The sequence below is a fragment of the Symphalangus syndactylus genome, chromosome 13 (genome assembly GCF_028878055.3).
Source record: "Symphalangus syndactylus isolate Jambi chromosome 13, NHGRI_mSymSyn1-v2.1_pri, whole genome shotgun sequence".
In the NCBI taxonomy this organism is placed as follows: Eukaryota; Metazoa; Chordata; class Mammalia; order Primates; family Hylobatidae; genus Symphalangus; species Symphalangus syndactylus.
In genome coordinates this window covers 41,616,298-41,643,071 of record NC_072435.2, presented here as the reverse complement: position 1 = coordinate 41,643,071, position 26,774 = coordinate 41,616,298, and the positions used below count along the sequence as shown (strand labels likewise).

The 26,774-nt window shown below is 52.4% G+C and overlaps 1 protein-coding gene across 2 annotated transcripts; it reads left to right on the top strand.

Annotated features, from left to right (window-relative positions):
• Positions 1 to 20: 20 nt before the first annotated feature.
• On the top strand, positions 21 to 25,218 carry AKAP8 (A-kinase anchoring protein 8). 2 transcript variants are annotated; one of them, XM_055239244.2, is made up of 14 exons: positions 21 to 284; positions 2,982 to 3,020; positions 5,319 to 5,351; positions 5,887 to 6,166; positions 6,615 to 7,104; positions 7,602 to 7,731; positions 7,951 to 7,997; positions 10,091 to 10,124; positions 11,945 to 12,032; positions 16,537 to 16,678; positions 16,966 to 17,059; positions 17,818 to 17,948; positions 19,729 to 19,824; positions 23,402 to 25,218. In XM_055239244.2, exons 1-14 carry the CDS (start codon positions 266 to 268, stop codon positions 23,855 to 23,857), a joined length of 2,079 nt encoding a protein of 692 aa, XP_055095219.1. In that variant the 5' UTR covers positions 21 to 265; the 3' UTR covers positions 23,858 to 25,218. The 2 variants fall into 2 exon arrangements, with proteins under 2 accessions (XP_055095219.1, XP_063472404.1); XM_063616334.1 differs by lacking the exon at positions 21 to 284 and adding an exon at positions 582 to 974.
• Positions 25,219 to 26,774: the final 1,556 nt, after the last annotated feature.

Genomic DNA, 26,774 nt, shown 5'->3' with positions numbered 1-26,774 from the left:
GAGAGGCGGGGTGCGCGTGCGCGCGGGCCGGGCCGTCGGGCACCGCAATGGGACCACAACTCCCATCAGGCTACGGAGGTGGATCTTAGCAGCCCGAAAGGCCAGCTGGGACGGCGAGGGCGGCCTTCGTGAAGACCAGCCAATGGGATCGCGCGGAAGTAGTGACGTGTGCGCCTGGTCTTCCAGTAGTCGACGGCGGAGGTGCGCTGAACGCATGCGTGCTGTGGTCTAGTAAAAGGGGCTGTTGGTGGGCCGCGTCGAAGACATGGACCAGGGCTACGGAGGTTTGTGTTGGCTGCTGGGTGCGGAGCGGGGAGGGAAGGCTCTGTGCGGGCGACGCAGCCGCTGCGCAGACGGCCGCGGGCCGGGCCTTCGTCCCGAGCGTGGTTGCCGCAGCCGGGCCCTGCGGAGAGGCGGCCAGGGCGCGCGCGCGCGCGCCCCTCATTGGGCTTTGGCGCCGTCGCTCCCGGGGAGCTGCGTGCGGATTGGCCCCCAGGGCCCGAGGAGGCGGGCGGGACTCGGGGTTGGGGCAGACGCCGCGGTGGGCTTCGTGGGGGCGTCTTGGGCCGTGTGGGCCTTTTTTGCCCCTCACCTTCGGCGGAGTCCTTCCGGCCCCCAGCGACCCCGGGGTTTGCACTCCCGGCTTCCTCTTCCGAAGACGCCACAAAATGGCGGCGCTAGGGGGCGGAGCTACAGCGTGGGGTTGTGAGGTCGGGCCCGGGGAGCTGGGTCTGGGGCAGCGGGCGCACCGCGAGAGCCGCCTCTCTCCCGACCTGCCCTGGACCCGCGGGGCCGGGTAGGGCCTCCGCTGGGCTCACGTGGCCCAGGGCGCCTATCCGGGAAGCCGTCGGGCTGCGCCGGGTCGGGCCTTTAGTCCCCGGTGCAGCGTGATGGGGCCGAGTGCGGCCGGCGCGAGAGTCAGCCTCGCCGGGCTCCAGCTCTGTACCCGGCGCGTGCTGGCCTGGGACAGGATGGTGAGGGGCAGATGCTGAGTGTTCGTACAAAGCTGGAAACCTGATGTGTCCTGGGGCTGGTGACAGATTGGCAGTTCTCCTTTTAGACAGTCTTGTGGTGGCCTGGAGGGGCCAAGGGGCTGTGCAGGAGGGAACGTGTCCTTTCCCCACTTGGCCTTAGCGCTGGCCTTGCAGTAGGGCCGATCTTCTCGAGCTGCCTGCTCCCTGCTTCTGGAATCAGAGCCTTCTGGGAGCCAAGTTTGCCCACAGGGGATAGTTCGGACATGCTGGGTGGAGCTCGACTGGGTGTAGAGAAGCTAGTGGTCTGATCCTGGCTACAGGAGCTCGAGAAGTTGTCGATCTTGAGAAGTGGCAGGGCAGAAGTATCTCAGCACCAGAAATTGCAGAGAGAGGTGTCGGTCCTGAGGCGGCTGCGTGCGCGGTGTGCTTTGGTGTCTTCCGGGTCCTAGCGAAGGCTCAGCCTGACTCTCCTGGTCTTCCGCAGCCTGGGTAGATTTCACCATTCTTTCCCATCAGATCTTTTCTGCAGGCATTGTATTCCTCCTTTTCATTCTTAGTTTGGAGAGTTTTTTTTTACCCCCTCTTCCTACCTGCCGAAAACCTTTCAGACACAGTGGAGATAGGTCAGCTTCCCTGATTTCTTGTGTTTCAGGGAGCGTTTTCAGGTTAATAGTGCGTGCCACTTACACTAGAGCTTCGCAGAGTAGCAGTTTCTCGAGGTTGGTTACTTGCTGATAGAATCTGCAGTCTGCCTTTCTGCTGCACGGATGCGAATTTAGAAGGCTTTGCGCTATGACGGAGGGGAAGGCGTAGCATAGCAGAGGGCAAAACTCAGCGGTATGACTGGGTCAAGTCTCGTAACCCATGAGCCTAGCTCCCTTGTCTCTGAATGGCATTCGGGACAACAGGGTTTACTGGGTGCTTGTGATGTATCGGCACGCACTAGGTACTTAGCGGGGGCGGGGGGGCAGGGGGGTTCTGGTGAGGGAGACATGGATATGTTCCTGCCTTATCAAAGTGAAGTCATTTAACAGGCATGGTGGCCACCCGCGCGCAGCTCAGTGCTGGGCCCCAGGGACACAGAAATAAAGAGAACACAGTTCTCATTCTCCTTCCTGGTGGGACCAGACAGATGCCATAGTGGGCAGGGGGTGTGGAGGGGTGAAGAGTGCAGTCTGATGCCTTAGGGCCAGGCCAAGGCCCTGGGACTTAAATGTCCAGGGGATCCGTGGAGGGCTTAAAAATGGCAGGAAGGGCCGGGCACAGTGGCTCACGCCTGTAATCCCAGCACTTTAGGAGGCCGAGACGGGCGGATCACGAGGTCAGGAGATCAAGACCATCCTGGCTAACACGGTGAAACCCCGTCTCTACTAAAAACACAAAAAATTAGCCAGGCGTGGTGGCGGGCGCCTGTAGTCCCAGCTACTCGGGAGGCTGAGGCAGGAGAAGGGCGTGAACCCAGGAGGCGGAGCTTGCAATGAGCCGAGATTGCGCCACTGCGCTCTAGCCTGGGCAACAGCAAGACTCCACCTCAAAAAAAAAAAAAAAAAAGTGGCAGGAAGTGCAGCTTAGAAAGATGCAGTTTATGTCACCAAATTCCCATGCTTATTTTCAGTTATGAAGTACTTGTGATGGCAGTCTGAACTGGTTTCCTACCTGTGTGGTGGGTTGGGGAACGTGTCCTCATGCTGAGTGGATTGTCTTGTGTTAGCCTCAGTTGTGGATGAAATCTTGGAGAGGTGAGGTCCTTGGCCAAGGTCCCTCTGCAGGGCAGAGCTGACTTCCAAGCCCACTTCTCATCCTTCTTTTTCTGCTTTGACCTCAGCCAGGTGGAATGCGATGATGCCATTAGCCAGCTGTGGGATGGCTTTATTGGGGGTGGGGGGGGGTCTTCCTTCTTGTAAGGCTGGCACTGAACTGTAAGGAGATCCCTTTAGGAGTACCCCCCAAGAGGACCCGTTCTCTGGTGTGACAAATAGAATCTTAACTCACAGGGTCTTCTTGCAGGCTACGGGGCGTGGAGTGCTGGACCTGCCAACACCCAGGGTAAGTGGGCTCTGCTTTGCGGGTGAGGCATGGGCTTCCCCTAACTCAAGGCCCTAGCATGGCAGAGCTGAACTTGGGTCAAGGGAGAGTAGTAGCCCAGGGGTCAGCAAACTTTGTGTAAAAGATCAGATAGTAAATATCTTTGTGGCTTTATGAGCTCCACAGTCTCTGTAGCAGGAAAGCAGTCATAAATGTGTGAAATAGTGGATGGGACAATGCCAATAATTACTTACAGACAGTACAACTTGAAGATCATAATTTTTGTGTGTTATTAAATACTCTGTTTTGGCAAAATATTTTTGTTATTCTGAGTAAATAGCTGAGGGTATATCCAAGGTGTTTTTTTCTCTATAATTAACAGACTTTTTAGTACGGCTTTAGATTTAGTAGTGGAGTTTCATATGCCCACCCACCTCCACTCAGGTATAGTGTCTCTCATTAGTACGATCTTTTTTTTCTTTTGAGACAGAGTCTTGCTCTGTTGCCCAGGCTAGAGTGCAGTGGTGTGATCTCGGCTCACTGCAGCCGCAGCCTCCCGAGTAGCTGGGATTACAGGCACCCACCACCGCGCCCAGCTAATTTTTGTATTTTTAGTAGAGACAGGGTTTTACCATGTTGGCCAAGCTGGTCTCGAACTCCTAACCTCATGATCAATCCCATAATCAAAGTGCTGGGATTACAGGCATGAGCCACCACGCCCGGCCTCGTTAGTAAGATCTTTCATTAGCTGGGTGAGGCAGCGCATGCCTGAAATCCCAGCACTTTGGGAGGCTGAGGCAAGAGGCTCACTTGAGCCTGGGAGTTCGAGACCCGAGCTCACGTGATCCTTTTATCCTACTAATAAAAAATTAGTGGGGCGTGGCAGTGCGTGCCTGTAGTCCCAGCCACTCAGAAGGCTGAGATAGGAAGATTGCTTGAGCCCAGGAGGTAAGGCTGCAGTGAGCTGTGATTATGCCACTGTACTCCAGCCTGAGTGACAGAGCAAGACCCTGTCTCAAAAAAAAAAAGGCCAGGCTCGGTGGCTCATGCTTGTAATCCCGGCACTTTGGGATGCCGAGGCAGGCGGATCACGAGGTCAGGAGATCGAGACCATCCTGGCTAACACGGTGAAACCCCGTGTCTACTAAAAATACAAAAAAAAATTAGCCAGGTGTGGTGGCAGGCGCCTGTAGTCCCAGCTGCTCGGGAGGCTGAGGCAGGAGAATGGCGTGAACCCAGGAGGCGGAGCTTGCAGTGAGCCGAGATTGCGCCACTGCACTCCAGCCTGGGTGACAGAGCGAGACTCCGTCTCAAAAAAAAAAAAAAAAAAAATCTTGCATTGGTGTGATGCATTTGCTACAATTAATCAGCCAATGTTGATGTGATATTATTCACTATAGCTCATAGTTTTTGTTAATTTGTATAGTTCTCTGAGTTTTGACCTAGTCTGTAAGTGATGGTCTCATGTCAAAATTTGTCATTGAATACACTTTAAAAGCTTTACCCCAACCATTTAAAAAGGTAAAATTCATCCCTAGCTGAGGGCAGAGCCTGAGAACACAGGGCTACGGGCAGTGTGCTGGTACTTATTTATGGGCACTGAAATTCGAAAATCCTAAGGGCTGTGCCAAGGCGGGCAGTGGGCTCGGTGTGGCCGGACTTTTTGCAGACCCCCGCTCTAGAGTCAGGGTCATGATGCTAGGCTTGTTTGGGGGACCAGTGCATGCTCTCTGCTGGCAAGGCTTTCTGCTTTCTGCCAGCCCGTGTTCTAGGGCACGAGGGCTTCCTTTGTTTTCTGAGCCTGAGATCTGACTCGGGCAACATGAGGAGTGGGGCTGCTTTTGAGCCACCACCTGGTGTTTCAGAAGAAGGCCTTCCAAGTAACTCGTGGCACATAACGTCCTCTTGCTTGCTTGAGTTGAGGACGTGACTTTGCACCAATGCCTCGCTATGCAGTTGGCAGCACCTGCACTCTGGCTTCTGATGGGAACTGGCCCTTTACGAGGACTCTGCCTGGGGCCGGGCCTGGCCAATCTCTTGGCCAGCAGCCCACAGTGGACGAGCTTCCTGGGGAGCGTGCAGCATCCCTTCCCTTGCTCTGACGGAAAGTTGGCCTTGCCTGGGAGAGAGGGCTTGCTTGTGCTCAGCCTAGTGCTCTGTAGGAGTTGAGTGAACTAAAAACACTCAAGGGTGCCTCCCTGAGCCCTGCGGAAGGAAGCCCTGGTCCTGGGGCTGTGGAGGGTGGAGCAAGGTGACAGCTGGGGTGTCAGTGCCTTCGTTCTGCAAACAGGGCTCTTGTGTGTTTTTGTTTCCCCTAAGGTGCATATGGAACTGGTGTGGCCAGCTGGCAAGGTAAGCCCTTCTGTGGGGGGGTCTGTGGGCGGGCAAGTGGGCCTCTGATCTGAAGTTCAGGCGGGTCAGCCCGTCAGGGAGGTTTGGCGTGGACTTCCTGGCTCTGTTTCTGAGGACACAGTCAGCCAGGGCTGCTGTTGTGTATATGGGGGTGCTGCAGAGGGCTGTGGTGGGCGGCCTCAGGGGAGCATGATGGGGAGGACTGCGACTGTGCTTTGGGAGCAGCGGTCCTTTGTGGGGCCTGTCAGCAGCCGGAACTGCTCTTCCCAGGCTCTCAGTCACCCAGCTTTGAATGGGGAGCAGGTCCTAGAGTCTGGCATGGAAAACCCGCTGCTCGGCACTGAGGCTGCCCCTTTCTCTGGCCACCTCCTGCTGCCTCTTGGCAGGTCACAGTGCAGTGTGAAGTGATGCCAGCAGCACTGGGTCCCACATCCCTTTTCCTTCTCCGTGGCAGCAGGTGCCCCTCCCCGGTTGTTCCACCACGGACAGGCCTCATGGCTGCCTAGGTCTGACTTGGCTCCTCCCCCTGTGACAGGTTATGAAAACTACAATTACTACGGCGCCCAGAACACCAGTGTCACCACAGGCGCAACCTACAGCTACGGCCCAGCCTCGTGGGAGGCCACCAAGGCCAACGATGGCGGCCTGGCGGCCGGGGCCCCTGCCATGCACATGGCCTCTTACGGCCCAGAGCCATGCACCGACAATTCCGACTCCCTCATTGCCAAGATCAACCAGCGTTTGGACATGATGTCCAAGGAAGGAGGCAGGGGCGGGAGCGGCGGCGGTGGGGAGGGCATGCAGGACCGGGAGAGGTGATTATGGACCCAAGCCCTTCCCCTGGGACCCCACACATCCCCACCTTTGTGCACATGGGAGTGGGCACCCACTCTTGAGGGAGGGCCTGTCCCCACCTTCCTCCTGGGTGTGGCATTGATGAGTTGGGCTCGTGGGCGGTCAGTGGTGTTACAATAGGACTTCCTTGCTTTTCTTCATGGCGGGGCTTAGGCGTGGTTGTTGGCTAAGCTCCCTGAGACTCCTTTTTTCTACATCGTGCTACTCCTGTGGCCAGGGGCTCTGTGTCCCCTGCTCAGCAGTGTTCCAGGGAGGGTGTTGGTTTGTTTTGGCCATCCCAGCACTTAGGTGGGATGCAGGGTGGTTTGGTTTGCTGTTTTGAATGTAAGGGCGTCGAAGTTATACTGAGGGAGTGTGGCAGTGGGTGACCGGGGTGACCGCCCCTGATGGGCTGTGCTTCCGTTGCAGCTCCTTCCGCTTCCAGCCGTTCGAGTCCTATGACTCCAGGCCCTGCCTGCCGGAGCACAACCCCTACCGCCCCAGCTACAGCTACGACTATGACTTCGACCTGGGGTCCGACCGCAATGGCAGCTTTGGGGGGCAGTACAGTGAATGCCGAGACCCGGCCCGGGAGCGGGGCTCCCTTGATGGCTTCATGCGGGGCCGGGGCCAGGGCCGCTTCCAGGACCGGAGCAACCCTGGCACCTTCATGCGCAGCGACCCCTTCGTGCCCCCCGCTGCGTCCTCTGAGCCCCTGTCCACGCCCTGGAACGAGCTGAACTACGTGGGTGGACGGGGCCTGGGAGGGCCCTCCCCCAGCCGGCCACCTCCGTCCCTCTTCTCCCAGTCCATGGCTTCCGACTACAGCGTGATGGGCATGCAGGGGGCGGGCGGCTATGACAGCACGATGCCCTACGGATGTGGCCGCTCGCAGCCACGGATGCGGGATCGGGATCGGGTAAGCCCTCACAAGGTTCCTTCCGGCCACCTTCGCTTCTCTTTTTAGCAGCTTTATCGAGGTAAAATTTCCCCATCTCAACATTCACTTAAATGTTTTTAAGTGCGCAGTTCGACTTTTAGTTAATTTACAGGATTGTGCAACCATCCCCACCACCACAGTCTAATCTTCGCGTTTATGTCAACCAGAAGAGAAATCTCTGCTCATTAGTCACCCCTGTCTCCTCCCCCACCCAGCCCCCGACAACCACCACTGGTCTCTGGATTTGTGTGTTCTAGACATTTTGCACAAATGGAGTTGCGAAACGTGTGGCCTTTTGTTCCTGGCTTCTTTCACTCAGCATGATTTTCTTTTTAGTTTCAAACTATGTTGTCTGTTTGCTTTTGAAAAGACCTTTTGTGCCTGTGTTGTCTGATCCTACAACCTCCTTGTTCTTTTCTGTGGGGCATCTTCATGGCCCCGGTAAGTAGCTCATGGGGTGTGCTTGTTGTCTGTAGCCCAAGAGGAGAGGGTTTGACCGCTTTGGACCAGATGGCACGGGCAGGAAACGGAAGCAGTTCCAACTTTATGAGGAGCCAGACACCAAACTGGCCCGGGTTGACAGTGAAGGCGATTTCTCCGAAAATGGTATGTCCTGGGGGCCAGGTGGGCCAGATGGATGTAGGATGGGTCAGCTGCCTGCTGGGGGCTCTGCCGGCCCCATCTGTATTGTGAACACGCGCAGGTGGCGTGTTTCACCCCCACTTTGGTCAGGGCAGACTCACCCTGGATGGCGAGCTTGGGAGGGCGGAAACCGGCTGGGACCATTCTCCGGGGACTGACTTTTCCTCTCTTTGTGTCTGGCAGATGACGCAGCTGGTGACTTCCGCTCAGGAGATGAAGAGTTCAAGGGTGTAAGTCCACCAGGCAGCCCTTTCGCCTCTAGCGTGGGATTTCTTCTTTCTTCAATCACGCTTCCTCACAAAGGGGCAGGAGCAGCTGCCGTGGGAGATTTGACTACCTCTGAGTGGATTCAAGACCCTGACTTTTAGCTAGGTTTCTAAAAGTTTTCCACCTTAGCCGGCACGGTGGCTCACACCTATAATCCTAGCACTTAGGGAGGCTCAGGTGGGTGGATCACTTGGGGTCAAGAGTTCAAGACCAGCCTGGCCAACATGGTGAAACCCCGTCTCGATTAAAAATACAGAAATTAGCCAGGAGCGGTGGCACTTGCGTGTAGTCCCAGCTACTCGGGAGGCTGAGGGAGGAGGATCACTTGAACCTGGGAGGTGGAGGTTGCAGTGAGCAGACATTACACCACTGCACTCCAGCCTGGGCGACAGAGAGAGACTCCGTCTCAAAAAAAAAAAAAAAAAAAGAAAGTTTTCAACTTAGAGCAGACATTCCCTTTCTGAAAAAAGCTCCCAGTTCCTCTCCCTGGTCTCTAGGCCAGTAGATGCAGGGACTGTGGGCTAAAGCCTCCAAGCACAGGCTGGAGGCTCATTTGCTGCCAGCTCTGTGCCGGGTGCCGCTGACTGGTGTCCTCATCCTTCCATCCTCACAACAAGGCACAGGCAGGCAGCATTGGGGCCAGTTCATAGCCAGGACCACCCCAAGCTCTTGGGGAGGTGCCTCAGCCACCCCAGTGTAGATTCTGATCCAAGTTGGAGGTGTAGGGCCTGAAGGTCCAGCGTGGGAAGGAGGGCCTTCCCCAAGTCCTTAGAGTCACACAGGCAGGGAACAGGCAGGAGATGGTGGCTTTTCGGGTTTTCAGAGTCTCACTTGATCCCTATTTTGCTGGTCTTGAGACTAGGAATCTCTGTAAACCTGCTGATTGTTAATTTAGCCATATGTTCACTACCTAAGGAGTCAGCTCTGTTCAGATTCTCAGTTGAATCGTTTTTATCTATACATGATTTGTTATTAAGACATTAGGTAAATATAGGCCTGGCGTGGTGGCTCACACCTGTAATTCCAGCCTTTGGAAGGCCAAGGTGGATGGATCACGAGGTCACAAGATTGAGACCATCCTGGCCAATATGGTGAAACCCCGTCTCTACTGAAAATAAAAAAATTAGCTGGATGTGGTGGCGCGCACCTGTAGTCCCAGCTACTCAGGAGGCTGAGGTAGAAGATTTGCTTCAACCCAGGAGGCAGAGGTTGCAGTGAGCCGAGATCGCGTCATTGCACTCCAGCCTGGGAGACAGGGCGAGACTCCATCTCAAAAAAAAAAAAAAAAAAACAGACATTGGGTAAATATAAATAAAAGCTTGGGAAACATGGTGGAACTCATTTTTTTTTTTTTTTTTTTTTTTTTTGAGACGGAGTCTTGCTCTGTCGCCCAGGCTGGAGTGCAGTGGCGCAATCTCGGCTCACTGCAACCTCCGCCTCCCGGGTTCACACCATTCTCCTGCCTCAGCCTCCCAAGTAGCTGGGACTACAGGCGCCCACTACCATGCCCGGCTAATTTTTTGTATTTTTAGTAGAGACGGGGTTTCACCGTGTTAGCCAGGATGGTCTTGATCTCCTGACCTCGTGATCCACCCGCCTCAGCCTCCCAAAGTGCTGGGATTACAGGCGTGAGCCACCGCGCCTGGCCGGTGGAACCCATTTTCTATGAAGAATACCGGAACTGGCATCCCCCAAGTGAGACTCTCTCCCTACAGTTGGTGAACAGGCTCCATTCATAGAATTGTACGGGTGGGTCTTTGTGGCAGGGCAGGCAGTTCTGCAGCTTAGGAGGAACCGAGAGAGGGTGAGTGAGTGGCTTTTTAGAAAGGTCATTGTCACAGAATCTCTGAAGGCAACTGGGAGTAATAACAGGACACACAGGCCCTGTCCTGAGCCCCGGAGGCTGGTCCTGACGCACTGTGGCTCATTTTTGGTGGCATAGCAACCTAGGTCTTGGGTGAGACTGCCCACCAGGCAGTGGCCAGGGACTGGGCTGGTTGTGGAGAGTTGTGGACACACCAGCTCACTGCCGGACTTTGTGTATACTCTTTTCCAGGAGGATGAATTCTGCGACTCTGGGAGGCAAAGAGGTAGGCGTCACCATGTCCCTTGCAGCTTTCCTATGTCTTCCCGGCTGCCCCGCACTTACTGCCCAGCTTCTAAGCAAGCCAGGGGCCTGGATGGAGGGGCCCGTGGCTGTGGGGGAAGAGGGGCTGCAGCCACCAGATGGGCCTTGACTATGGCGATCAGCTGACACTTTGCTTCAAAGTGTCTGGGGCAGCATTTACTGGAAACGGGTCTGTCTGCCTGACCCGATGCGGGCTGCAGTGGGGATGGGGGGCAGCCTTGGGTGTCCACCACAGTTGAAGTTTGTAGGGAAGGAGAAACATGAGAGAAGAGGCCCCCAGCCCATTTTCTGTGCCCTCAGCCAGTGCATATCCCTGAACTGTTTTCTCTGGGGCTTCCTTTTGTCCAGTTCCTTCAGTCGCCTGCCCTGGGCCATGCTGTGGGCCTCTGTGGTGGGGATACTGGCAACTGCACTGCAGATTGCTTCATGCCTGCGAGTGTGTGACAGCAGACACCTGCAGGGTCGGGAGCACCCAGGCCCACTGGGTCTTTGAGAGGCAGGCGCCCTTCAGCAGGTCTCTCCATGTCCAGTGCAGGAGACCAGAGGGTCTGCAGCAACAGCAGAGCAGGCTTAAAGCCTGCATGGCAGGGCGGCCTGAGGTGCCGCGGCCTGGAGCTCACCCTGAAGCCACTTGTTTCTTTACCTGTCCTGTGAGTCTTTCCGTAGCTGGTTACCCCAAGGATCACAGGCTGGCTCCTCAGTGGCCCTGCTCCCATCCATTCTGAAGGTCCTTGGCCTAGATGCTCCTCCTGTTCAGGCTTAGCCAGCCCTCTGCAGTCCTCCCCCCCTTGACCCGCAGCAGTCCTGTCCATAGCACGGGGCGCCCCGAGCGCTTAGCGGCACAATGCTAAAGCAAAGGTGACATGTCTGTTGCGCGCAGGTCCTGCTACCTACCCGGGATGACTTTGCTATTAAACAGCAGTCATAGTTTCAGGCAGTGACCTCTTGCCAAAAATCCCACACGCCCTTTTGAGAGGCTTCTGAGCAGCGCACGCCGGTCGCCATCTTCGTGGGACAGTCTCGGGACTGGCATCAGGGGTAGGGGTTACAGTTCAGATGCTTCTCCAACCTTTTTTCAGCGTCCGTCCCTGGCCTCATGCTGGGACGATGGCCGCGTGGCTCTCTGAGGATCTCCTCTGCTGGCCCCGGGGGACGGACGGGAGGACCAATCGGTCTCTTCCCAAATTTTTTTCTAGGATTGCTTCCCACGCAGCCCTGGGAAAGCCCTAGATTGACGGTTTTTGTGAGTGGAAGATAGAGGTCGGGCCAGCAAGGACTGTCAGACCTGCTGAGGCCCTAGTTCAGACGGGGCCACCAGGACATTCGTCACGGTCCACCTAGAGGTGGGATAGAGGGCGGCGGAGCAGCTGCTTCACTTCCTGAGGCCTTCAGCTGCCGCCTCTTCGTCCAGGGAGAATGGGCTTCTCCTGTGATATTGGGAGAAGACCCCATCGCAGGGCATGAGATTGGACAAGCAGGATGGGGAGGACAGAGGGAGCAGGGGGCTGTGGTGCACATGGGGTGGGCAGGCTGTGTCCCTAGCCCGTCCTGGCCGCCTCAGGCCATGTGGGGAGTTTGGTGACTACTCCGGGCTCTCACCCCAGGCCCGTGTCCACCAGGAGTCTCTGATGGTGCCTTGGGGCATCCTGGACCCTACCACGTGGTGCAGGCAGTGGCAGGGCACAGGGTGCGGTGGCCAAGCTGCAGCCCCCCGACCAGGCCCTGGAGCTCAGCTCCTTTGCAGGCCCCTCAGAGCGTCTCGAAGGGACTTGTCTGTTACAGGAGAGAAGGAGGACGAGGATGAGGACGTGAAGAAGAGAAGGGAAAAGCAAAGGAGAAGAGACAGGACGCGGGACCGTGCAGCTGACAGGTGAGGCGCGGGCACACACCCCCACAGGAGGAGGCGGACCTGGTGCGGTGGAGGTGCTGCTGAGCTCACCTGTCCTCGCTCCACAATGCTGGGGGCCTGGTGGCCTGACTCCTCTGGCCAAACCAGTGGGAGGCAAAACAGTAAACAGTTGGGAGTGCAGAAAAGACCATCACTCGTTGTGCTCCTAGCATACGGGCTACCTGTCTCCTAGGACGGCTGGGACGTTGCTTTGGTGAAGTTAGGTTTCTGTTCTTGCTTAGAGGATTGGTGTTTGACTCCTGTGTCTCTATTCCTCTGGAATCCCAGCCTTGCTGGTGGGTCTGTGTGGTCCATAACTGCTCAGCTGGGGGCTCTGTTACTCTCCTGCCGGCCTGAGGGGCATCCCTGTCCCCTGGCCTGGTGTCTGCCATCTCTGACAGTGTCCTGTGTTCACCTTTTCCAAATCCACACCACCCCTGGAGTTTGACATAGCTAGGAGACAGATAGAGAGATGGTCCTACCATCAAGATTTTGTCCCACAATAGGCCGGGCGCGGTGGCTCACGCCTGTAATCCCAGCACTTTGGGAGGCCGAGGCGGGCGGATCATGAGGTCAGGAGATCGAGACCATCCTGGCTAACACAGTGAAACCCCGTCTCTACTAAGAATGCAAAAAATTAGCCGGGCGAGGTGGCGGGCGCCTGTAGTCCCAGCTACTCTGGAGGCTGAGGCAGGAGAATGGCGTGAACCCCCGGGGGGCGGAGCCTGCAGTGAGCCGAGATGGCGCCACTGCACTCCAACCTGGGCGACAGCGAGACTCTGTCTCAAAAAAAAAAAAAAAAAAAAAAAGATTTTGTCCCACAATAGAAAAGGATTCCAAAAATGTTGAGCCCAAAGGATGTCATCATGAGCACACCATGTGCCTGCCTCTCCCTGCCAGGAGTTAAGTGGCTTCTGACTAGAAACTGAAATCACCAGTGATCATGTAATGCTGGGGAATCCTTGACCTTAAGGTTCACATGGGACACTGATTTTCTTTTTTTTTTTTTTTTTGTTCCTGAGATGGAGTCTTGCTCTGTCGCCCAGGCTGGAGTGCAGTAGCGTAATCTCAGCTCACTGCAACCTCTGCCTCCCGGGTTCAAGCAATTCTCCTGCCTCAGTCTCCCGAGTAGCTGAGATTACAGGTGCCTGCCACCAAGCCTGGCTAATTTTTGTATTTTTAGTAGAGGTGGGGATTCACTGTGTTGGCAAGGCTGGTCTCAAACTCCTGATCTTGTGGTCTGCCCGCCTTGGCCTCCTGAAGTGCTGGGATTACAAGCGTGAGCCACCGTGCCCAGTCTGGGCAGTGATTGTTTTGTTCAAAGAAATGCTTAGTAAAAGGGGCCAGATGCAGTGGCTCACACATGTAATTTCAGCACTTTGGAAGGCTGAGCCGGCAGATCGCCTGAGGCCGGGAGTTCAAGACCAGCCTGGTCAATATGGTGAAACCCATCTCTACTAAAATTACAAAAATTAGCCAGGCATGGTGGCAGGTGCCTGTAATCTCAGCTACTCGGGAGGCTGAGGCAGGAGAATCACTTAAACTTGGGAGGTGGAGTTTGTAGTGAGCCAAGGTTGCACCACTGCACTCTAGCATGAGCGACAGAGCAAGACTCTGTCTGAAAAAGAAAAACGGGCTGGGGGCAGTGCCTCACGCCTGTAATCCTACCACTTCGGGAGGCCGAGGCAGGCGGATCAGATCACCTGAGGTTGGGAGTTCGAGACCAGCCTGACCAACATGGAGAAATCCGGTCTCTACTAAAAATACAAAATTCGTCCAGCATGGTGGCGCATGTCTGTAATCCCAGCTGCTCGGGAGGCTGAAGCAGGAGAATTGCTTGAACCCGAGAGGTGGAGGTTGCAATGAGCCAAGATCACACCACTGCATTCCAGCCTGGGCAACAAGAGCGAAACTCTATCTCAAAAAACAACTCCATCTCATTGAGCCGAGATTGTGCTATTGCACTCCAGCGTGGGCGACAGAGCAAGACTGCATCTCAGGAACAAAAAAAAAAAAAATCATTGTCCCATGTGAATCTTAAATCAAGGATTCAAAAAAAAAAAAAAAAAAAAAAGAGAAATGCTTAGCAAAACGAAGCCAGGAACCAAATGCAGAACTGTTTCTTCTTAAGTGGTACAGGAACATTGAAACCCTTGTTATTTTAAACAGATAAATGATAGATAGAGTAGATGACTTTTCATGTCACATGGAAACTGAGATGACATTTTCTTTTTAATTATTTTTAAACTTAAATAATCTAATAAAGAGATGGGTCTTTCTCTGTTGCCTGGGCTGTTCTTGAACTAGCTTCAAGAGATCTTCCTGCCTTGGCCTCCCAGAGTACTGGGAGAAGGGTATAGAGATGACATTTTTTTACTACTTTTTGCTTTTTTTTGTTTTGCTTTGTTTTTGCTTTTTTTTCATCTTGTATGTTCTTCCAATGAACAGGTGACTTTTTAAAAAAAAGAAACCTTTAGAGAGTGTGCTAGTGCCTGAGGATCTCTTTTTTTTTTTTTTTTACCCTTGGAGATGGGAGTCTTGCTGTGTCGCCCAGCCTAGAGTGCAGTGGCACGATCTCAGCTCACTGCAACACTCCACCTCCTGGGCTCAAGTAATCCTCTTACCTCAGCCTCCCAAGTAGCTGGGATTATAGGCGCCTGCCACCATGCCCAGCTAATGTTTGTACTTTTAGTAGTGATGGGGTTTCACCATGTTGGCCAGACTGGTCTCAAACTCCTGACCTCAGGTGATCCACCCACCTTGGTCTCCCAAAGTGCTGGGATTACAGGCATGAACCACTGTGCCTGGCCATGACTGAGGATCTCGAAGGGACTTGGAGGAATTGTCATGGGGAGGCAGAGGTGTAGCAGGGAAGCACACAGCTCATCAGTAGCTTCCTGACAGTGCTGTGTATGAGCCCCGGGAGATTGTCCCCTCCCCCCATCCGTAGGGACTGTCTGCAGAAGCGGAAGTGTCTTCATGGTGCTTGTCAGAGGTCAGAAGCCAGGCATGTGGAGTTGGCAGAGGTGAAGTCCTGAGTGCCACAGGGCCTGCACCCCTACACCAGAAGGGCAGGAGCCTCCAGGAGAGAGCCAGGGAGGGAGCACCCCAGTGTGGTGGCCTGGGGGCCTGCAGGCTGCTCTCCCTCGCCATGCAGCATGGTTGCTTTTGGGGAGGCTTTGAAAGCCTGTGACAAAGAAGCCTCACTTTTTATCTGTAGAATTTGATGTGACATGTCTTTATGTGTAGTCTCATGGCAGAACTGATACTGGGTTTTGTGTTTTGAATTGTGCGAGGTGTTTTGTCTGCACATAAAATGAAGTTGCCTTGTGTCATCCCAGTGCCTGCAGAGAGAAACTCATCTGAGAAGCTGTGAAGCTAGATGCTGGGCCCCAAGAGCTGCCAGCCAGAGCCTAGGGCATCCCCAGTTCCAAGCAGTTGCAGCTTTCTGGTGTTTTCTCAGGGGCTTTGGGGCCAGAGGGGCTGCAGTGCCAGCAGATTACCATGCGAGTCATTTTCCTGAGATACCTGCAAGCCTGTGTTCCCATTCTTCAGCTGGGGAAGTTTGGGTAACTTGGGTCCTGTTGCCCCTTGGGAAGTCGGAACTCTTGGTTCAGCAGCCACTTTTCCTGGCTGAGTGTGGTGGCATGCACCTCTAATCCCAGCTACTTGGGAGGCTGAGGTGGGAGGATTGCTTGAGCCCAGGAGTTTGAGAACAGCCTGAGCAATATAGTGAAATCTCATCTCGAGAAAAAAAAAATAAGTCTGGGCGCAGTGGCTCACGCCTGTAATCCCAGCACTTTGCGGAGGCTGAGGCAGGTGGATCACCTGAGGTCAGGAGTTCGAAACCAGCCTGGCCAACATGGTGAAACCCTGTCTCTACTAAAAATATAAAAAAAAAATAGACCGGGCGCAGTGGTTCACGCCTGTAATCCCAGCACTTTGGGAGGCTGAGGTGGGTTGATCACGAGGTCAGGAGTTCGAGACTAACCTAGCCACCATGGTGAAACCCCGTCTCTACTAAAAATACAAAAATTAACTGGGAGTGGTGGTGGGCACCTGTAATCCCAGCTACTCGGGAGGCTGACGCAGGAGAATCACTTGAACCCGGGAGGCAGAGGTTGCAGTGAGCCGAGATCGCACCACTGCACTCCACCCTGGGCGACAGAGTGAGACTCCGTCTCAAAAAAATAAATAAAATAAAAATACAAAAATTTAGCCAGGCTTGGTAGCGGGCCACTGTAATCCCAGCTACTCGGGAGGCTGAGGCAGGAGAATCGCTTGAACCCGGGTGTTAGAGGTTGCGGTTAGCTGAGATCGCACTATTGCACTCCAGCCTCGGCAACAAGAGCGAAACTCCGTCTCCAAAAAAAAAAAAAAGAAGAAAAGAAAAAAAAAATCCTGAAAATCCTGTTTATATTTCAGCTCTCCCCAGAGGTGAGCTGATGCTCCCTGCTTCACTCCCCTCCTTGTTTTCCTTCTCTAGAATTCAGTTTGCCTGTTCTGTGTGCAAGTTCCGTAGCTTTGACGACGAAGAGATCCAGAAGCATCTGCAAAGCAAATTTCACAAAGAGACCCTGCGGTTCATAAGCACCAAGCTGCCTGACAAGATGGTGGAGTTCCTCCAGGTAAAGGACATCTGGACCCTGTCACCGCGTCTCCCGCCCATCCCGCAGGTGCCGGATCCCTTGAAGGAGGAAGGGACATCAGAGGCTATACTTGGCCAAGGTTTCCTTTCCCAGATAGAGTAGCTGTGTAAGTCCCCAAGTCACGGGGACAACCAAGAGCTCCAGTCATCGTGCTGTGCTGCCCCATGCAGCTGCTCTGATAGCTGCCTGCCTAGCCCTGGCAGCTGAGAAATGTCCACACGTGCCCACCTCTCATTTTACTTTATGCCGTCTCCAATCCCACCTAGGAATACATTGTAAACAGAAATAAGAAAATTGAGAAGCGGCGTCAGGAATTGATGGAGAAAGAAACCGCGAAACCAAAACCAGATCCTTTCAAAGGTGAGTTGTGATCCCAGGATGAGTGCTTTCCTGGATGGTAGTAAGGCATGTGACGGGACCTGTAAAACGTGACGCAAGGCCGGGCACGGTGGCTTACACCTGTAATCCCAGCACTTTGGGAGGCTGAGGCGGGCAGATCATGAGGTCAGGAGATCGAGGCCATCCTGGCTGACATGGTGAAACCCTGACTCTACTAAAAAAATACAAAAAATTAGCTGGGCGTGGTGGCGAGCGCCTGTAGTCCCAGCTACTTGGGAGGCTGAGGCAGGAGAATGGTGTCAACCCGGGAGGCAGAGCTTGCAGTGAGCCAAGATCACACCACTGCACTCCAGCCTAGGCGACAGAGCGAGACTCTGTCTCAAAAAAAAAAAAAAAAAAAAAATGTGGCAGGAAGCCAGCCCAAGGTGGCTGAGAAGGTGATGACGAGACTTGTGGGAAGAGCGCTCAGCAGCAATGGAAAGAAAGAAACCTTCGGATGTGGCCTTGCATAGATTGCAGCTTGTATCAGTGACGTTAAGCACTTTCATGTCTTTTTCTCCTTGGTTTGAAAAGAAACAACCAGGGGGAACAGAAAAGCTGAAAAGTACAGAATTCCCAGCTATAGAGGCCGATGTGCTGACCCATACTTCCCATAGAAAGGCAGGCTATGCCCTTCTGATTCCTTAGAGTTGCAGGGAGAAAACGTGGGCCCGGTTGGGGAGTGGGAGGAAAGCATTACTTGCTGTCCCAGATCCTACAAGACATGCGTTTCCTGGCAGGGATTGGCCAGGAGCACTTCTTCAAGAAGATTGAGGCTGCTCACTGCCTGGCCTGCGACATGCTAATTCCTGCACAGCCGCAGCTCCTCCAGCGGCACCTGCACTCCGTGGACCACAATCATAACCGCAGGGTGAGTCTTCCTCCCCACACTGCGTGGGGTACGCATTGCAGGGCTGCAGCTCAGAGCCTGCTGTGTCTTATGGGGAATAACAACATCTTCAGGGGTTCTTGCTATGTTTCAAGTCTATCACTTCCATCGATGGGTTGTAAGATTCGTCTCAGTTTTTAATAAAAATGTGAGAAAATGTGTTGCTTAGACTTGATTAAATGCAGTAGCTGAGATTCTCCTGATAGTGTTTCCACGTAGGTCAGTTTCCCACTAGCAGAAGGCCTGGGGGCTTCCGTAAGCTGAAAGGGCCATTGAAAGCCGAGTGGCCCAGGGGACTTGGACTAAAGGACTGGTTCTGTCCTTACCTAGCTGCTGGGGCTTCAGGCTAAATGTTGAGCCCAGCGGTCAAATGTTGAAGATGCTGGAAAAATACCTTATTTGAGTCAGATGATGAGTATTTTTAGCATTGCAGACTGTAGAGGCCCTATCCAGCAACAGCTCTACCTGCTGTCAGTGCAGAAAAGCAGACAGTGAAGAGTGCCTGTGGCTGCGTTTGCTCCGCAGCCCGTCACTTTCTGGCCCTGGGTTAGCAGCTCTCTCCTTAGTTTACTCAGCTATTAAATGGGGAGGTCAAGAGCTGCGCACCCATCTCACAGTACTGTGTTTTGGTTTTGGTTTTGGTTTTTTGGTTTATGTTTTTGTTTTTTGTTTGTTTGTTTTTTTTTTACGGAGTTTCACTCTTGTTATCCAGGCTGGAGTGCAGTGGTGTGATCTTTCACTGCAACTTCTGCCTCCCAGATTCAAGCAATTCTGCAGCCTTAGCCTCCTAAGTAGCTGGGATTACAGGTGCCCACCACAATGCCCGGCTAATTTTTTATATTTTTAATAGAGATGGGGTTTCACCATGTTGGCCAGGCTGGTCTTGAACTCCTGACCTCAGGTGATCCACCCGCCTCAGCCTCCCAGAGTGCTGGGATTACAGGCGTGAGCCACTGCACTCAGCCCCTGTACTGTTAAAGATCAGCTGAAAAGCAGTATACAAACAAGGGACTATTGTGCAAACGAGTCAGGCTCTAAAACAGTCAGAGACTTGGTGCAGTCATAGTTGTGTTTCTGTTTTTTTTTTTTTTTTTTTAATTTTATTTTTTTTGAGACAGAGTCTCACTCCATTGCCCAGGCTGGAATGCAGTGGTACAATCTCAGCTGATTGCAACCTCCATCTCCCAAATTCTCAATGCCTCAGCCTCCTGAGTAGCTGGGATTACAGGTGTGCACCACCACACCCAGCTTATTTTTATATTTTGTAAAGACAGGGTTCCACCATGATGGCCAGGCCCGTCACAAACTCCTGGCCTCAAGTGATCCACATGCCTCAGCCTCTCAAAGTGCTAGGATTACAGGCGTGAGCTGCCACACCCAGCATAGTCATACTTTTGTTGTTGAACTTATGAAATCAATGTAACCCCAAAAACTGAAAAGAAAGAGCTTGTCCTTTTCCTCCACTGAGGCCACACAGCCTTTCATTTGTAAATGCTCTTGTTTCACCCCCAATTCTGCATGTGCTACATGGGTATCAGTGGTGCATCTTTGCGTTTATCTCTTAAGATTGCCCAGCTTTTCCAGTTTGTTAGTCTTGGTTGCACAGTCTCTGGAGCCTTCTCTCTATTCTTGGAGCCTGGCGTTTTGAGATTTGCCTCTCTGCATAGGGCTGATCTCAGGATGACTCGGCAGAGCCTGGCTGGGTTGTTCTCTTCCTTAATCTTTGCCATTTTTAAGAGCTCACATTTGGTTCCCTTTGCAGTTGGCTGCTGAACAGTTCAAGAAAACCAGTCTCCATGTGGCTAAGAGTGTTTTGAACAACAGACATATAGTGAAGATGCTGGAAAAATACCTCAAGGTTTGTGCTTGCGAGTACCACAGACAGGAAAAGCTTTCAAAAGGGAAGATGAACCCCACGAGCAGGGAGTTGAATCCAGAGTGCAGCGTTTAGCATTTCTGAGTCTTTTGACAGTTGGGGGACACTGGAATGCATCAGGCTCAGGAACATGACAGCTGGGATTTCCAATGAGTCACTGCTTGCCTGGGGACTCTGGGGATGTGGCGCTGCTTGATAATCAGTGTGTAATGGATTTTTACCATGAAAAATCCTGATTGTTTAGCCTTAAAATTCTGAGCAAATGATGGTTAAGTGCTTTTTAAAGAAAAACCCAAGGTTAGCCCTACTCGGGAAGCTGGGATGGGAGGATTGCTTGAGCCCAGGAATTTCTGAGACTACAGTGAGTGATGGTGGTACCACTGCACTTCAGCCTGGATAACATAGCAAGACCTGGTCTTTAAAATAAAGGAAAGCGGGGAGCTGGGAGTTACGGCTCATGCTTGTAATCCCAATAGTTTGGGAGGCTGAGGCAGGAGGATCCCTGAGCCCAGGAGTTAGAGGGGTTACGATTGCACCACTACACTCCAGCCCAGGTGACAGAGCGAGACCACATCTCAAAAACAAAATCCAAGGTACATGAGAATTTTCCAGGAGAGAAGCTAAAAAGAGATTTCATTGATAGAGCCAACTGACAGTGAGGTTGAAGGTGAGGGGTAGTGAAGAACCAGAGCCTTCATGATGGGAGCAGCATATCAAAGTCCCAAAGTGGGTGCTCATGGAGAGAAGGCTGCTTGGAAGAGCTCCCAGTTCTTCCTTGTGAAACCCGTTTTGCTCAGTGTTCATTCCAGGACTTTAGCATTTGGGGCAGGTGGCTAAGTCCTAGCCCACAACCTGACTTCAGGACCTTTGCCCTCCTCAGTTACTAAACACTTCCATATTTGACAGTTCCATCCATTAAAGGCACAGAATCTAAATAACCAATTGAAGAAACATGACTGAGCCGGGCGTGGTGGCTCACACCTGTAATCCCAGTACTTTGGGAGGCTGGGGTGGGCGGATCACTTTGAGCTCAGGAGTTCGAGACCAGCCTGGACAACATGGTGAAACCCTGTCTGTACAAAAAGTACATAAATTAGCCAGGCATGGTGGCATGCGCCTGTGGTCCTACTCAGGAGGCAGCGGTTGCAGTGAGCCAAGATCGTGCCACTGCACTCCAGCCTGGATGACAGAGTGAGACCTTGTCTCAAAAAAAAAAAAAGAGGGAGGAAACATGACTGATGAATATTTTACCTTTGCAGCTTAAGCAAGGTAAAAGTTTCTAGAGTCAAGTGTGGGCTCAGGCTTTTAAGCGTCTCTCTCTTTTTTTTTTTTTTTTTTTTTTGAGTCAGGGTCTTGTTCTCTTGGTACCCAGGCTGGAGTGTAGTGGTGTGATCATAGCTCACTGCAGCCTCAAATTGCTGAGCTCAAGAGATCCTCCCCACTCAGCCTACCAGGTAGCTGGGACTGCAATAGTACACCACCACACCTGGCTAATTTTTTTTTTTTTTGAGACGGTGTCTTGCTCTGTCACCCAGGCTGGAGTGCAATGGTGCGATCCCAGCTCACTGCAAGCTCCGTGTCCTGGGTTCATGCCATTCTCCTGCCTCAGCCTCCTGAGTACCTGGGACTACAGGCACCCACCACCACGCCTGGCTAATTTTTTGTAGGCAGATGGGGTGGCCGGGCGCAGTGGCTCACGCCTGTAATCCCAGCACTTTGGGAGGCCGGAGGCGGTTGGATCACGAGGTCAGGAGTTCAAGACCAGCCTGGCCAAGATGGTGAAACCCCGTCTCTACTAAAAATAAAAAAAAATTAGCCAGGCGTGGTGGTGGGTGCCTGTAATCCCAGCTACTGAGGAGGCTGAGGCAATCCGGGAGGTGCAGGTTGCAGTGAGCCAAGATCGCGCCATTGCACTCCAGCCTTGGCGACAGACCAAGACTCCGTCTCAAAAAAAAAAAAAAAAAAAAGAGATGGGGTTTCACTGTGTTAACCAGGATGGTCTCAATCTCCTGACCTTGTGATCCGCCTGCTTCAGCCTCCCAAAGTGCTGGGATTACAGGCGTGAGCCACTGCGCCCGGCCACACACTGGCTAATTTTTTAAGACAGTCTTGCTCTGTTGCCCATGCTGGTCTGACCTCAAGTGATCCTCCCGCCTTGACCTCCCAAATTGCTGGGGTTACAGGCGTGAGCGCCTTGCCCTAAGCATCATATTTTAAAACATGTTTCCTAATCTGGTAATGATAAGTTTTAGTTTGCTTGTTTTAGACTACAGATAGTTTTTTTAGCATATACTTAGGAGAATTTTGACTTCTGAGGGAATCAGACTTGGATTTGAATCTTGATTTGCCACGTTGCCCAGGCTGGTCTCGAACTCCTGAGCTCAAGCAGTCGTCCGGCCCCAGCCTCCCAAAGTGCTGGGATTACAGGCATGAGCCACTGCACCTTAATGAAACTAAAATATTACGTAGTGTTAACTTCCTATTACATGCCCTTTTTTATTTTATTTTATTTTTGTGAGACGGAGTCTGGCTCTGTCGCCCAGGCTGCCAGGCTGGAGTTCAGTGGCGTGATCTTGACTCACTGCAAGCTCCGCCTTCCAGGTTCACGCCATTCTGCCTCCTCAGCCTCCCGAGTAGCTGGGACTACAGGCGCCTGCCACCATGCCTGGCTAATTTTGTTTTTGTATTTTTAGTAGAGACGGGGTTTCACTGTGTTAGCCAGGATGGTCTCGATCTCCTGACCTCATGATCTGCCCACCTCGGCCTCCCAAAGTGCTGGGATTACAAGCGTGAGCCACCACGCCCGGCCTCATGCCTTTTTTAAAAAAACATCAAGTTAAGGCTGGGCTTGTGAACTTTTCCTCACTGTTACATGCTTGATTAAAAATCACAGGCCAGGCGCGGTGGCTTGCGCCTGTAATCCCAGCACTTTGGGAGGCCAAGGCAGGTGGATCACCTGAGGTCTGGAGTTGCAGACCAGTCTGCCCAACATGGTGAAACTCCATCTCCACTAAAAATACAAAATTAGCCAGGCGTGGTGACTCCTGCGTGTAATCCCAGCTACTCAGGAGGCTGAGGCAGGAGAACCACTTGAACCTGGGAGGCAGAGGTTGTGGTGAGCCGAGATCGCGCCGTTGCACTCCATCCTGGGCAACAAAGAGCAAAACTCTGTTTCAAAAAAAAAAAAATTGCAGAATGGGCCGGGCATGGTGGCTCACACCTGTAATCCCAGCACTTTGGGAGGCTGAGGTGGGTGGAAACCCCATCTCCACTAAAAACCCAGGAGGCGGAGGTTGCAGTGAGCCGAGATCGCACCACTGCAGTCCAGCCTGGGCAACAGCGAGATTCCATCTCAAAAAAAAAAAAAAATTGCAGAATGTCTCCCCGAGGTGTTTTCTGAATCTGTAGGCTCTGAGAACATGTAGGATTCACTCCTGTGGCGTAATTTACAGAAGTGTTTCCCTTGTGGACTGCTGGTTCTGGAAAGCTGACATCCCCGCAATCATGGGCCTCCTGAGCTCTGCTTACACCACACTGACCTGCGTTTCCTCTTGGCCAGGGTGAGGACCCTTTCACCAGTGAAACTGTTGATCCAGAAATGGAAGGAGATGACAATTTAGGAGCTGAGGACAAGAAAGAGACACCTGAGGAGGTGGCCGCGGACGTCTTAGCAGAGGTGATTACAGCAGCAGTGAGGGCCGTAGATGGGGAAGGAGCGCCCGCTCCAGAGAGGAACGGGGAGCTGGCTGAGGGCGAAGGCCCCGTGGACACAGCGGAGGCCGGTAGTGATCCTCAAGCTGAACAGCTGCTGGAAGAGCAGGTGCCCTGCGGAACGGCATCAGAGAAGGGCGTCCCCGAGGCCAGAAGTGAGGCTGCAGAGGCTGGAAATGGTGCCGAGACAATGGCAGCAGAGGCAGAAATTGCCCAAACCAGAGCTGCTCCTGCCCCAGCTGCCATGGATGCTGAAGTGGAACAAACTGATGCAGAGTCCAAAGACGCTGTTGCCACAGAATGATGCTCATTACCTGTTCCAGGGAAGGCATTGGGATGATGGACGCGTTGCTCTTTCTCCCTTGGTTTGTAAGCAGTACAAGGGCATGTGCTCCCGGAATATGCTGTAATCTGATTTTGGTGAAGACACCCAGCCGTTTCCTCCTGAGCAGTGCCTCTCACGGCTTGTCTCATGCAGTCGTGTGGCTTCTTGCCCAGGTTTGAAAGCTGAAGTACATTGTCCTTAGCAGCTGTAACATGTCTCTTGACACTGCACTTGGAATAATAAAGGTTGGGTGATTATATCTTGATGATAGATTACTTGTTCAATACAGCCACTGATGGAATGCTTCCTTTTTTATTTTTTTCCTTAATTTTTTTTTTGGTTGGGAATAGCTCAATACTAGGAATATATCTTGCTCTATAGAGGATTTTTTTTTTGTTTCAAGCTTCAGCCTTTAACCTATACCTTTGTAGTGTACCATATGGTGTGTGACTTTCACAGGACTTGGCAGCACCTGGTTCACATGTGGCACTGACCATGTCACATCCACGCACTCTCAAAGGCCAGAAGTATCTGACCGACCTACACCACTGGAAACACACCCACCGCAACCTCAAGAACCAGACTGTGCAGAGGGCATTGCATCCCAATCTTTAGTCCTTGCTGAATCAGTTCTCTAAACCTCATTTGTGTTCCACCTCTAGACTACTTCAGGTTTTTTTCCTTTAAAATTAGCTACTACCACTCAAATGTATTTACAAAGAAAATTTGGCCAGGCATGGTGATGCATACCTATAATCCCAGCACTTCGGGAGGCCGAGGTGAGAGGATAGCTTAAGCCCAGGAGTTCAACACCAACCTGGACAACATAGCAAGACCCCGTCTCTTAAAAAAAAAAGAAAACTTGATATGATTCCCATAGATGGAATAATCCAACATAAATTGCCATAGATAGAAGCTATCTGTAAAATATATATATAAAATGAATATATGTTTCATTTTAGAGAAATAACTATTACTTTAGATCTTTCCAAACTGAGAAAGGGAGGCTAGCATGTGCCCAAGGTTAGCACGCGGCAGAATTTCCTAAAATCAGAAGAATTGGAAGATCCTCCCCTTTTGAAATGGCCCTGCTGTGTCGGTTTCCCTGTGGCCTTTTGAACTGTACATCTCACATGTTGGGAAACGCTGGCCACTGGGAAATATTAGAAAGGAGGCAGTAAAATATTTGCCGAGCCTCTACGCTATACCAGGGGCTAACTCACCAAGCACATTCTAGGAATTGGGCCCTGCTCCTGAGGAGCCTTAGTGGAGATTCCAGGTGAATATTTATGAAAAAGTCAACATTAGAACTGAAAATGGAAATAAACTGCTTGATAAGACGATGGTGCCTCTGGGTCATTTCTGCTCAGCATCCGTTTGTGTTGCGTAGATTCGTCTTAATCGCAGGTTGAGCATGCCTTTTAAGCTTGTTCTCTGAAGGCAAAAATGTTGGTAGCATTGAACAGTAGTGCAAAAACATCACTAGTGGAACTGCTTTATTTCCTTAATTTTCTTTTCTTTTTTTTCTTTTTTTTTTGAGACAGTCTTACTCTGTCATCCAGGCTGGAGTGCAGTGGCATGATCTTGGCTTACTGCAACCTCTGCCTCCCAGGATTACAGGCATGAGCCACTGCACACGGCTCTTCCCCCCCGCACCCCTTTTTTTTTCTTATAAAAATCCAAGACCTGGCCGGGCGCAGTGGCTCACGCTTGTAATCCCAGCACTTTGGGAGGCTGAGGCGGGCGGATCACGAGGTCAGGGGATCGAGACCACGGCGAAACCCGGTCTCTACTAAAAATACAAAAAAATTAGCCGGGCGTAGTGGCGGGCGCCTGTAGTCCCAGCTACTCGGAGAGGCTGAGGCAGGAGAATGGTGTGAACCTGGGAGGCGGAGCTTGCAGTGAGCCGAGATTGCGCCACTGCACTCCAGCCTGGGCGACAGAGCGAGTCTCCGTCTCAAAAAAAAAAAAAAAAAAGCAATCCAAGACCCGGCCCAGCATGGTGGCTCACGCCTGTATTGCCAGCACTTTAGGAGACCAACACAGGTGGATCACTAGAGGTCGGGAGTTGAAGACCAGCCTGGCCAACATGGCAAAACCCTGTCTATACCAAAAATACAAAAATTAGCTGGGTGTGGTGGCACGCACCTGTAATCCCAACTGCTGGGGAAGCTGAGGCAGAAGAATCGCTTGAACCAGGGAGGCAGAGGCTGCAGTGAGTCGAGGTTGCACTACTGCACTCCAGCCTGGCTGGGCAACAGAGCAAGAATTTGTCTCAAAAAAATAAAATATCAGGCCGGTTGTGGTGGCTCATGCCTATAATCCCAGGACTTTGGGAGGCCAAGGCAGGCAGATCACAAGGTCAGGAGATTGAGAGCATTTTGGCCAACATGGTGAAACCCCATCTCTACTAAAAATACAAAATTAGCCAGGTGTGGTGGCAGGTGCCTGTAGTCCCAGCTACTCTGGAGGCTGAGGCAGGAATATCGCTTGAACTCTGGAGGCAGAGGTTGCAGTGAGCTGATACTGCATCACTACACTCCAGCCTGGGCGCCAAGAGCAAAATTTCATCTCAAAATATGTATATCTCAATCCAAGACCTGTCATTAAATTGGTCTGAATGTCAGTGAGGCTCTTCCACCTTCCACCTCTTGGCGAAACTACATAATTTTTTTGTTGTTGTTTTGTTTTGTTTTACAGGCAGGATCTCACTCTGTTGCCCAGGGTGGAGTGCAGTGGCACCATAGTAGCTCACTGCAGCCTCCAAATCCTGGTTTCAAGTGATCCTCCCTCTTCAGCCTCTTGATTAGCTGGGACTACAGGAGTGCACCACTATGCCCAGCTAATTTTTAAAAGCCTTGTAGCCAGGCATGGTGGCTCATGACTGTAGTCCCAG

Coding starts and splice junctions, on each gene's coding strand:
- AKAP8 (XM_055239244.2), top strand. Junction 7,998..10,090: donor GAGATGAAGAGTTCAAGGGT/GTAAGTCCACCA, acceptor ACTCTTTTCCAG/GAGGATGAATTCTGCGACTC. Junction 12,033..16,536: donor CGGGACCGTGCAGCTGACAG/GTGAGGCGCGGG, acceptor TTCCTTCTCTAG/AATTCAGTTTGCCTGTTCTG.